Here is a 12,644-nt window from a genome sequence, read left to right on the forward strand (position 1 = left end):
GACGAGCGCAGGAACAATTATACCAACTTTAACAGGGGAGTAGTGCAACGAGCTATGCCTATCAAGGGCTGGTGTGGATGGAATGATTAGGCAGCACTGTGGAGCTGTGTGACTAACCTGACACTCTAGATGTTTTGCTCACTCAAAATGTTAAGTGGGATTAGTTATTGTGCGACAACCATTGTTACTTTTTCCATATGAACTCTGATTTTCTGACTGAGTGTCAGTTTGTGTCATACAGTACATGGGAGAGCTAACTGGACCCAAACATGATGGGAAGGATCAACGGGTGGATATAACTGCTAAGTGAATTTGTGATTCATCGAGCATCTATGGGCAATTCCACACCAGCAAAAGCAGAAATGATTTTTGTTCCTACAATTCTCACACAGAAACTTCATTGGGAGGAAGGGTGTTTGACATGCTTTTTACATTTATATCACACACCATTTTGGAGAAAATCATAATGAAAGTGGCAATTGTAGGCCCTTTTTAGACCTATACATGTCTCCTGTAAGACTGATCTGTGAACCATACATGATACACACAACATCTTGATGTCATTATACTCCTTATAGTGTGCTCTAAAATATGGAATATGTCTGGATTCTGAAATACACATTTTTATATTCATTTATGAAACCCTAAAAATATTTATATGAATACCCTTTTTGATTTAGTTCATTTTAAGACATTGTTTGGAATAATATACTCTAAAAGTGTATCGAATTTACAGAGTGGGTTGTACAATATCACATGAATTAGAGGACGTATAGTATCATACATCTTACCCAGTTGTACAATATCATACGATTTGGATGACGTAACCTATCAAACATCCTGGAGGGCTTACATTATTATACTACTTTCTCTGAGACCAGACAGCTGGTTGTGTCATAACAACAATAGAGAATTAAAAGGAGAATTTACGTTGCTGGTTAGAACTGTCGACAAAGGTTCTGAGAATTTACGGAAAACAGCTAGCGTTCTGTCCATTCTGTTTTGTTTTGTTCTTTTCTATCTGTTCCATGACTTATGGGGTCTTCAGCAAACAAGCTTCCGGTTTACATTCAAAGGTCAAAGGTTGGTCATATGTCAGAACATATACATACTGTATATTCATCTCTGACATGGTTAAACATCTAACCAGGCCACATCCCTGGCACTCAAAGTTACAGTTCTCAACTCAAGTTCAGAGACATTTGAGGTTATCAAACTGCTTCTACACCTCACTTGACACTTGCCATCCCAGTTAAAAGCAGAGGACTGCTGTATTTGCATTCCACTGAGACTGTCGAATCTAAATCTAAGATCTCTGGAGGGACATTGAAGATCAGAACCATGTAAGCTGTCAGAGCAGAGATGTTCTCATATCACACAATGGCTTCGAGATGCTTTTCTTGTGTCTATCAATTCATAGAGGCGTTGGGATTCTGGAGAAGTACAGTTAGACCTCTAGGCCTGGAGGACCACACAGTAGTAGCACTTTATAAGGTGACTCCAGGCATTGAGGGACTGTGTGTAGTGTGTGCTGGGATGCTACTCTGGGAGGCAGCTTGAAGGCTGAGTCAAGGCTGGCCTGAGGTGAAGACACCTTAATCACTGCTGTCGTTGCTACCTGCACACATCACACACACACACACACACACACACACACACACACACAGAATGTAGCACCATTATCCCGGTCCTCTCAGACCGCTGAAACATGCTCCTCCGACTTACTGGCACTGCGAGGGAGGGAGCGGTCTAATCGAGGGCATACATCTCTTATCAGAACCCAGAGCCCAAAAGCACAACTTCCTCCAATGCGGCCTGAGGTATTTGGAAAAGGAAGAGCCTTTCTCTGCTTGGCCTTATTAAAATTGGAAGTCTGATATAACCATGATTGTATAACAGTCATGCACAGCGCATACAGTGGTGGAACAGTGATGAGTGCATGAATTGCAGTAGGCGCTGTGAAGTTCATTGGTAAAATACCGTACACCAAAAATACTATTTCTGGCCATAATTTAACTTTTTGGCCAACTGTCTTAGGCCTTTTTCAGCCCTGTGATGTCATTCTGACCACTTGTTTGGGTAGCTAACAGTGTAGTTACATTTCAGTGCAGGATGTTATGAATAGGGAGGTAACAACATATGCTTACCTGCCTTTTGACCTGCCTGACAGGCACATTCAGATCCCCTGGATTTAGAGCCTCAGTCACAGTTATTTGAAACTATGTGATACTTCAGCAGGTACAGCTGATCCTCTCACAAAAGTCACCCCACCCCACCTTGTCCCCATCCAACCCCACATTGAGACAGGAACAGAAGTCATCATCCTCTAACAATAACAGTTAGTGATCTGTCCTAGCTGTTGATATGATGAACCCTGGTCCGACCAGTAGAGTTCTTATTCCCTGCGTCAGAGGGGTCTTGTGATGACTGATGTTCGCAGTTAATTTTCCCCCTGTTTACATATCTCAGCCATCTGCTCTGTGTAGCTCAACCTCCAGCTGTCTTCGCCTGACCCCCACGGCCTGGGAAAAAGACACCTTATTCCAATAACTTTCTTGTTCTTTCTTTTCATTTTATCACTGGATAAGAGCGTCTGCTAAACGACTTAAATGTAATCACTCTCTTTATCGTTCTCTCTTGTTCCCTTTAATTTTCTCATTCACTCTAGGTTTCATGGAATACCAGCGAGTTCAAAGAAAGAGTGTGCTTCTTTCCTTCATCTGTCGCTGACAATGCTGTGTTAATGGTGGGAGTCAGCTGATAATGTGTTAGCAGATGCTGTGTTAATGGTGGGAGTTAGCAGATGCTGTGTTAGCAGATGCTGTGTTAATGGTGGGAGTTAGCAGATGCTGTGTTAGTGGTGGGAGTTAGCAGATGCTGTGTTAGCAGATGCTGTGTTAATGGTGGGAGTTAGCAGATGCTGTGTTAGCAGATGCTGTGTTAATGGTGGGAGTTAGCAGATGCTGTGTTAATGGTGGGAGTAAGCAGATGCTGTGTTAATGGTGGGAGTTAGCTGATAATGTGTTAGCAGATGCTGTGTTAATGGTGGGAGTAAGCAGATGCTGTGTTAATGGTGGGAGTAAGCAGATTCTGTGTTAATGGTGGGAGTTAGCAGATGCTGTGTTAGCAGATGCTGTGTTAATGGGGGGAGTAAGCAGATGCTGTGTTAATGGTGGGAGTTAACAGATGCTGAGTTAATGGTGGGAGTTAGCTGATAATGTGTTAGCAGATGCTGTGTTAATGGTGGGAGTAAGCAGATGCTGTGTTAGCAGATGCTGTGTTAATGGTGGGAGTTAGCAGATGCTGTGTTAATGGTGGGAGTTAGCAGATGCTATGTTAATGGTGGGAGTTAGCAGATGCTGTGTTAATGGTGGGAGTTAGCAGATGCTATGTTAATGGTGGGAGTTAGCAGATGCTGTGTTAATGGTGGGAGTTAGCAGATGCTGTGTTAATGGTGGGAGTTAGCTGATAATGTGTTAGCAGATGCTGTGTTAATGGTGGGAGTAAGCAGATGCTGTGTTAATGGTGGGAGTTAGCAGATGCTGTGTTAGCAGATGCTGTGTTAATGGTGGGAGTTAGCAGATGCTGTGTTAATGGTGGGAGTTAGCAGATGCTGTGTTAGCAGATGCTGTGTTAATGGTGGGAGTTAGCAGATGCTGTGTTAATGGTGGGAGTAAGCAGATGCTGTGTTAATGGTGGGAGTTAGCAGATGCTGTGTTAGCAGATGCTGTGTTAATGGTGGGAGTAAGCAGATGCTGTGTTAATGGTGGGAGTTAACAGATGCTGTGTTAATGGTGGGAATTAGCTGATAATGTGTTAGCAGATGCTGTGTTAATGGTGGGAGTAAGCAGATGCTGTGTTAGCAGATGCTGTGTTAATGGTGGGAGTTAGCAGATGCTGTGTTAATGGTGGGAGTTAGCAGATGCTGTGTTAATGGTGGGAGTTAGCAGATGCTATGTTAATGGTGGGAGTTAGCAGATGCTGTGTTAATGGTGGGAGTTAGCAGATGGGTAGAACCTGAACAGAGGGGACATGAAAGGCTGTGTGGGGCAGAAGGGACTTCTGACGAATGCTTACCTGCCTTTTCTGTGTCTGACACGCATACACCACCGTTAGACAATTAGGAGCAATTAGGCTGGCCTCTCCCAAAAAGCCACTTAAATATGGAATCCACAGTAGGGCAAAACTGCACTACTGTCCGCTCTACGGCCATTATTATTGGTGCTTTTTTGTTGACAAACAGAGGTGGGGAGCTTTGGGGGAGCTCCCTGCATCAAGGGAAGAAATTGTGCGTGCAATTATGTCAGAAGGAAAACAGTATTTGTTGCTTGTAGTAACTTCTTTGTTGTTGTAATATCTCAAACGGATATGGCAGATTCACTATTAAGGATTCCAGCTTTAACGAATACCCTCTCAGAGATGAGAGCAACATGAGTGTTGCTTTAATTTTTGTCCGCAATATTTTTGCGAATGTAACTAAAGTGCAAAATAGCTTGCCTAATATATTTGCCCTCTTATTAAAATGGACCGACCAGAAATTATTATATGTACAGTGCCTTGCGAAAGTATTCGGCCCCCTTGAACTTTGCGACCTTTTGCCACATTTCAGGCTTCAAACATAAAGATATAAAACTGTATTTTTTTGTGAAGAATCAACAACAAGTGGGACACAATCATGACACAATCATGAAGTGGAACGACATTTATTGGATATTTCAAACTTTTTTAACAAATCAAAAACTGAAAAATTGGACGTGAAAAATTATTCAGGCCCCTTAAGTTAATACTTGCTGCGATTACAGCTGTACGTCGCTTGGGGTATGTCTCTATCAGTTTTGCACATCGAGAGACTGAAATTTTTTCCCATTCCTCCTTGCAAAACAGCTCGAGCTCAGTGAGGTTGTATGGAGAGCATTTGTGAACAGCAGTTTTCAGAATAATTTTGCACGCCCAATTTTTCAGTTTTTGATTTGTTAAAAAAGTTTGAAATATCCAATAAATGTCGTTCCACTTCATGATTGTGTCATGATTGTGTCCCACTTGTTGCTGATTCTTCACAAAAAAATACAGTTTTATATCTTTATGTTTGAAGCCTGAAATGTGGCAAAAGGTCGCAAAGTTCAAGGGGGCCGAATACTTTCGCAAGGCACTGTATATATATTTATTTTTTTGCCCCTTTTTCTTCCCAATTTTTCGTGATATCCAATTGGTAGTTACAGTCTGGTCCAATCGCTGCAACTCCTGTGCGGAATCAGGAAAGGCGAAGGTCGAGAGCCATGCGTCTTCCGAAACAACTGACGACGCTGGGCCAATTGTTCGCCATCGTGGTCGGATGTGACACTGCAACACAGCCCGGGATCGAACCTGGATCTGTAGTGACGCCTCGAGCACTGATCAGTGCCTTAGGCCGCTGTGCCACTTGGGAGACTAATGACCTTAATTGAATTTGAATATTGTTTTTGTTTGCAGAGATCGAAGCAAAGGAGGCTTGCGATTGGCTGAGAGCGGCCGGCTTCCCCCAGTACGTGCAATTATACAAAGGTAAATACTAAATATGAATTCCCTCAAGTCATCAACCACAATCTATTACAGTACAAACCACATCCACATGTTTGCTGATCCATAGCAAACAGTGTCATATCACACTTTCATTTGCCTTGTTTGCCTTTCAGATTGCAGGTTCCCCATTGCTATAGACTGGGTAAAGAGTGATCATGGTTTCCTGGATAAGGACGCGCTAGATTCCCTCTGCAGGTGAGAAGCTTTCCATCCACTCTCTCCTCACCAGCACCTCCTCATAGAGAGAGTGTGTGAGAGAGAAAAATAGAAAGAGAGAGAGAGAGTCTGTGTTGGGAGTGGGTCTCATGCTGCTGTGTTTGTTTAACCGCCATGCCTCTCTGCTTCCAGGAGATTAAGCACTTTAAACAAATGTGTGGAGCTGAGGTTGGAGCTGGGCAGATCAAAAAGACGGGTGAGTGAGAGTGAACACCGTGGAACACCAACATGGCAACTCTGTCAGAGCCACCGGAGGAACCAGAGGAAAAGCTCCTCGTTAGCATTTATCGCTTTCATTTCCACTGATATTGATGGCTGGATAGATAGCTCCACCAACCCTCAAAACTCTAACTTCATTAGTCTCTGTTTGAAAAAGTGAGGCGAAAGCGAAAAGAATTAGGGCAGAAACTCATCTAGAATTAATAATGTTGCATAATAATTTTCTCAGTCTAGTTATCTCAGAATGTAGTAGTCTTTGTGAAAGATGTCTCTGAAGAGTTACACGATGTCCAGAAATAGATGGCCTTGTTTTTTTGTTGCTACATGGCTTCTTATACAGCATCTTGATTGTCTGCTTGTGATTCTCAGGGGGAGGGGTCAGAGGACGAGGAGCCCTGTGCCATCAGCACAAAATGGGCCTATGAGAGGCGAACAAGGCGCTGGCGTCGCCTGGAGGGAATGGGCTTCCTACATTCACCGGACAGCCAGGGCATGTCCCTGTGTGACGCCAACGACCACCACGAGGTCTACTCCCTCCATAGCACCAGCAGCACAGAGAGCGAGGGTTGTGAGAGCCCCAAGACTGCCATTGATGACCAGGAGACCAGCGGGAGCTCTTCTCGCTGCTCCTCCATCAACAAGATCCCATCCCTAGACACTTCATTTAGCGGGCCCCCCTCCCCAGGGGGTGAGACGCCCAGTTTTAGCAGCGCTGAGGAGCGCTTCCTTGACAAGCCCCCCAGGAAGAAGGGCCCCAGTCTGCTGAGGAAGATGGAAAAACTGCGTCTGAGGGGCACGTCCAACCTCCACTCCCCCACCCACAGTGGCCTCAGCAGGGCCAGGCTGGTCATCTCTGGCCCCGTGCTCCAGGATAGTCTGGATGTCGAGCACAGGCTGAGACGGCTTCAGTGTCTGGATATCTCCACCCTGCGGCACAGGGATAGGGACCGTCCAGGCAGCCAGGCCTCCTCCTCACCTTCCTCCCCCCACTCGGGCAGCAGCAGCCCCAGCCCTTCAGAGAGCAGCAGTACTGTCAGCACCCCCAGCCCCATCACCAGAGTACGCAGCAACTGCCGGGTCCGAGAACAGCACCAGGGGGGACTCCACAGAAACCCGGTCCGAGAGCACCAGGACTACAAGAACGACAGAAATAACCACGAGAGCCTGGTCTTCCAGATCCCCCAGGGGCACAAGCCAGGCACATTCCCCACAGCCCTCACTCACAACAACATCCTGTTGCCCATAGACAACACCTCCATCAACTGGAGGACTGGGAGTTTCCACGGGTACCGCGGGAGACAGAGCAGGGGATGTGCAGCGGCCAAGGACAAGGATTCCACCTGCTGCAGCTCCCTAGCCTCATTGGACCACCGGGTCAGTATCTATGACAACGTGCCAATAGGCCAGGTGATTGGCCAGGAGGTGGAGCATCATGGGGAGGCGGAGACGGGGGAGATCAGCGAAAACGATGATGTCTTCTCCGCGCTGGACAGCGTGATGGAGCGTATCATCGGCCTGCAGCAGCTCGTCAACACCTGGACAGACAAACTGTTGGAGGACGGTGAATCGGAGACTAACCGCCGCTCCACACCCTCGCCCTGCCCCTCGTCCTCCTCCAATCACATCCACCTGGAGGTCAAGGAGGCAGAGGATTTGGGGCCAGGAGCCATGGAGGGGGAGGGTGAAGGGGATGAGGAGAACCTAGAGAAGGAGTCTGCGGATGGAGATGACCCTGAGGCACAGTCACCACCATGTAGTATCAGGTGAGAGCAATGTCAGCTGGTCTGAGTACTCATTAAAAAGTCTTTATTACTCTTTCACCCCCTCTCTGAGCCCACATTAATATGGCTGCCATTATGTTGTCTGTTGTGTATGTATGCAGACAGAGCCAACACCACTGGTCCAGCGAGCAGAGTCTTCCATCAGTTACCCCCAGCGGCTCAGGAGTCGAGGCCCAGTCTGTTTCTCAGCTTCACCTTCTGCAGAAACTCTCCCTGCTTAAACTCACTGCTCTCATGGACAAGTACTCCCCATCTAGCAAGCAGGGCTGGAACTGGTAAGGAAGGGGAAGGGGAGAGGTAGAGATGGAATGGTATGGGGAAGGGTGTGGAGAAAGAGGTAGGGAAAGGGATGAATGACCAAAATTAGGAGGAGAGCAATGAGGGAGAGGATGGGGAAAGGTGGTGGGGAAGAGGGGGAGGAAGGAAGGAGGGGAAGAGGAGGACGATTAGGGGCGGCTTGTTCAGAGGTTCATTTATTATTTATGTGAAGCTGCAACCTTGCCGTGCATCTCACAAGACAAAACACAGAATGCTTCAAGAGCAATAAACCCCCCTGCCGAAAAATAATATTTTAAAAATTCAGCGTCAGAAAGAAATTACAAAGTATGACCTTCAGCTTAGAAATTATAGACAGCTTCTCTTCATTCCTTTTTGGTTAAGGTCTGTGGTGTACACTCCCATCTGGCTCTTAGAGGGGTGTGTCTAGGTAACTTTTCTGGCATTGGCCAGGCCTCTCTCTCTCTTATTTAATTAAAGGGAGCTTGGATCCCAAACAATTTTACTTTCTGGCAAAACATTGATTTCTATTTGGGAAAAGTGAAGTGCTTACACATCCCAAAGTTTCCCTGCGTTTTTAGTTTGTTATAGATTTGAAAGAGGCAGGCATGTGCTTACCATCTGCTAGAATTTGGTGAAGTGTTTCCAGCGCAGGGTGAAGACCTATGGCCTAGAGAGTACACTAATGAAAGATATGGTGGAATGTTAACTCAAACATAGTGGCTAGGAGCATTTCCTCTTGGTGGTTAACGGCCGTGACCTCAAATAGCGTTACACAGGAAACACGTAATGATGCATGGGAACCATAGATGTAACATGCGCCCGAATACAACAGCTGTAGACCTTACAGTAAGTATTTCACTGTAAGGTCTACACCTGTTGTATTCGGTGCATGTGACAAATAACATGAGATTTGATAGAGATAGATAGAGGACTCATCTTCGTATCTGTCCTATTATAGCGTCTGTGACAGCATGGGCAGCGCCCTTGAGGCTATCTCCATTTTAAAGTAGTCCATTTTCTTATTTTTCATTGGCTGATAGCTCCCAACTCATAGGAATCCCCACCCAGTTGACTACTTTAAAATGGAGGAAGCCCTCAATGGCAACGTCCATACTAAAATGGGTTATATCCATGATGAGTCCTCTATCTATCTCCATGATGGGAAGTCAACACATCACAATCTGTCAGAATGAGTTTTGCTTTCATTGTTTGGAGCTATTTCCTCACCCATGTTTCGAAATCTGATCTCCTAACCTTGGATCCCCCACGGATCAATTAATAAAGTGTTTGACATTATTAATTTGTGTAGCAAACTGGAGTAAAAGTGATTGCTTAAAGCGGCAATCAGCAGTAGAATCAATAACAAAGCGTCTTCCCAGCCTTGTTTTGGTAAAAAGCTGAGGAATGGGGCTGGAGAAATGTAACCACTCTCAAATTCCTAGACAGGGCTATGGATGCAAGGACTGGCCCTACATTATATCAAAGTTATAGTTTTAACTATGCTTTGAGGCTATATAGTGTTTGTTTACATTTACTTTGTTGACAAACATTGACGTTTTGGTGTACGACAGTTGAAATAAGCTCAAGAAGGAATTTATAAGTTATATTCTTCAAGAATCAATTTCTACATATAATTCATTTTGATGTAGCATCTGCTGAGTTCCCCTTTAAGGCAAAAGGACAGGGTCATTGACTTTTTGAGAGCAGAGTAATTGGGCTATTTGCTTTAATAATCATTGAGCTAACTACAAAATAAATAACCTACTCCTGCCTCTCATCGCTTTCCCATTGATCCTGAGCTTCAGTATTCTGTACAAGTTTCATTCCAGATAACTGTTGTCTTATTTGCTGTGGCCAAACACCTTTCCCCTTGGCTTTGTCTCTAATGAACAAAATCTACATGTGGTTATTACCTAGCAGGGAGAGGCTGGGGCTCCTCAAACACATGACCAAACAGGAAACTCTCTCCCTCACTCACACAATTACATGAAATCATGAGCAGAACACCATTAAGCTAATGAAATGAGGTGGACACAGAAGATATGTTTTAATTGAACAGCATGAAAACTAGAATGGAAATGCAGTCCGTAATGGGAGAGAGCACTATCAAAGAGAAGCATGCTGTCTGAACATTTGTGAATCTAATTCCAGTCGACTCATCATACATTTGATTGGCTCTGAAGCTAGCTATCTCAAGGTGCCTGAACTTTGAGAGGGAGGATTTAAATTGCCTTCATGTTATCTTCTTGGCTACACTGGCCGTTACCATGGCACTCACTTGCTGGCTTATGAAAACACTTGCTGGGCTTTAAAAGACATATCCTGTCAGAGTCGTACACAAAGCCCTCTGCTAAGTGCATGTGTGAGTCTTGGTCAGATACCTATGTAGGCTCCCACTGGGCACAGACGTGAGTTCAATGTCTATTTTTGATTTACATTTGGTTGAGTTGTCAACTAAGGTGAATTCAACAAATCAAAATCTACAAAACATTGGATTTAGGTTAAAAAAAGACGCATTTCCCTTACATTGATTACTTTTTTCTAATACAATCAGTTTTCCACATTGATTCACCAACATTACATATCATTTTGTTTCTGAGATTACATGGAAACAACGTTGATTCAACCAGTTTTTGTCCAGTGGGTTCTTACATATTGTACAAATATGCAATGCAGTGTTGTTTGAAGTAGAACATATCCAGAAGGAATAAAATACAATGCAACAACTTAGTCATACTTCTGTATAGGTGCCCTATCTTCATATAACTTCAAAACAAATACCTCTTTACCTTCAAAAGCAACACTAGAAGTCCATCTTGAATTGTTTATGTCTCCCCTCAGGACATTCCCAAAGCCTCTGAGGAAGACCAAAGCCCCAGAGCTGAAGGGCAGGAGGGTGTTTGGTGTACCCCTCCTCCATGGTGTGCAGCAGACAGGGGAACCACTACCTTCCAGCATCCTCAAGGCCATAATTTATCTGAGGACAGAGTGTCTCGATCAGGTACTGGACTCTAACCTCCTGTACAACCAATATACAGTTGAAGTCGGAAGTTTACAGAATAATAGTAGCGAGAATAAGAGTAGAGAGAATGATTTATTTCAGCTTTCATTTCTTTCATCACATTCCCAGTGAGTCAGAAGTTTACATACACTCAATTAGTATTTGGTAGCATTGTCTTGAAATTGTTTCACTTGGGTCAAACGTTTCAGGTAGCCTTCCACAAGCTTCCCAAAATAAGTTGGGTGAATTTTGGCCCATTCCTCCTGACAGAGCTGATGTAACTGAGTCAGGTTTGTAGGCCTCCTTGCTCGCACACGCTTTTTCAGTTCTGCCCACAAATGTTCTATAGGATTGAGGTCAGGGCTTTGTGATGGCCACTCCAATACGTTGACTTTGTTGTCCTTAAGCCATTTTGCCACAACTTTGGAGGTATGCTTGGGGTCATTGTCCATTTGGAAGACCCATTTGCGACCAAGCTTTAACTTCCTGACTGATGTCTTCAGATGTTGCTTCAATATATCCACATAATTTTCCCTTCTCATGATGCCATCTATTTTGTGAAGTCCACCAGACCCTCCTGCAGCAAAGCACCCCCACAACATGATGTTACCACCCCCGTGCTTCACGGTTGGGGGATGGTGTTCTTCGGCTTGCAAGCCACCCCCTTTTTCCTCCAAACATAACAATGGTCATTATGGCCAAACAGTTCTATTTTTCTTTCATCAGACCAGAGGACATTTCTCCAAAAAGGACAATCTTTGTCCCCATGTGCAGTTGCAAACCGTAGTCTGGCTTTTTTAATGGCGGTTTTGGAGCAGTGGCTTCTTCCTTGCCTAGCGGCCTTTCAGATTATGTCGATATAGGACTTGTTTTACTGTGGATATAGATACTTTTGTAGCCGTTTCCTCCAGCATCTTCACAAGGTCCTTTGCTGTTGTTCTGGGAATGATTTGCACTTTTCGCACCAAAGTACGTTCATCTACTTCCTGAGTGGAATGGCGGCTGCGTGGTCCCATGGTGTTCATACTTGTGTACTATTGTTTGTACAGATGAACGTGGTACCTTCAGGCATTTGGAAATTGCTCCCAAGGATGAACCAGACTTGTGGAGGTCTACAATTTTTCTTCTGAGGTCCTGGCTGATTTCTTTTGATTTCCCCATGATGTCAATCAAAGAGGCACTGAGTTTGAAGGTAGGCCTTGAAATACATCCACAGGTACACCTCCAATTGATTCAAATTATGTCAATTAGACTATCAGAAGCTTCTAAAGCCATGACATAATTTTCTGGAATATTCCAAGTTGTTTAAAGACACAGTTAACTTAGTGTTTGTAAACTTCTGTCCCACTGGAATTGTGATATAGTGAAGTATAAGTGAAATAATCTGTCTGTAAACAATTGTTGGAAAAATTACGTGTCATGCACAAAGTAGATGTCCTAAACGACTTGCCAAAACTATAGTTTGTTAATGAGAAATTTGCGGAGTGATTTAATGACTCCAACCTAAGTGTATGTAAACTTATGACTTCAACTGTATACAGTACTGCTCATGCATTATTAAAGCCAGAGTCCTTAATTGAAACAAACGA

General features: G+C 44.3%; 1 protein-coding gene across 2 annotated transcripts in view; it reads left to right on the plus strand.

Annotated features, from left to right (window-relative positions):
- Positions 1-12,644, plus strand: part of LOC135550722 (rho GTPase-activating protein 7-like) — an 80,496-nt gene that overhangs the window by 57,291 nt on the left and 10,561 nt on the right. For both annotated transcript variants that reach the window (XM_064981778.1, XM_064981779.1), the window contains exons 2-7: positions 5,470-5,541; positions 5,673-5,754; positions 5,908-5,971; positions 6,364-7,757; positions 7,877-8,050; positions 10,896-11,055. In XM_064981778.1, the coding sequence (XP_064837850.1) occupies positions 5,470-5,541; positions 5,673-5,754; positions 5,908-5,971; positions 6,364-7,757; positions 7,877-8,050; positions 10,896-11,055 (1,946 nt within the window). The remainder of the gene's footprint in view (positions 1-5,469; positions 5,542-5,672; positions 5,755-5,907; positions 5,972-6,363; positions 7,758-7,876; positions 8,051-10,895; positions 11,056-12,644) is intronic.

This window comes from Oncorhynchus masou, chromosome 12, assembly GCF_036934945.1.
Source record: "Oncorhynchus masou masou isolate Uvic2021 chromosome 12, UVic_Omas_1.1, whole genome shotgun sequence".
In the NCBI taxonomy this organism is placed as follows: Eukaryota; Metazoa; Chordata; class Actinopteri; order Salmoniformes; family Salmonidae; genus Oncorhynchus; species Oncorhynchus masou.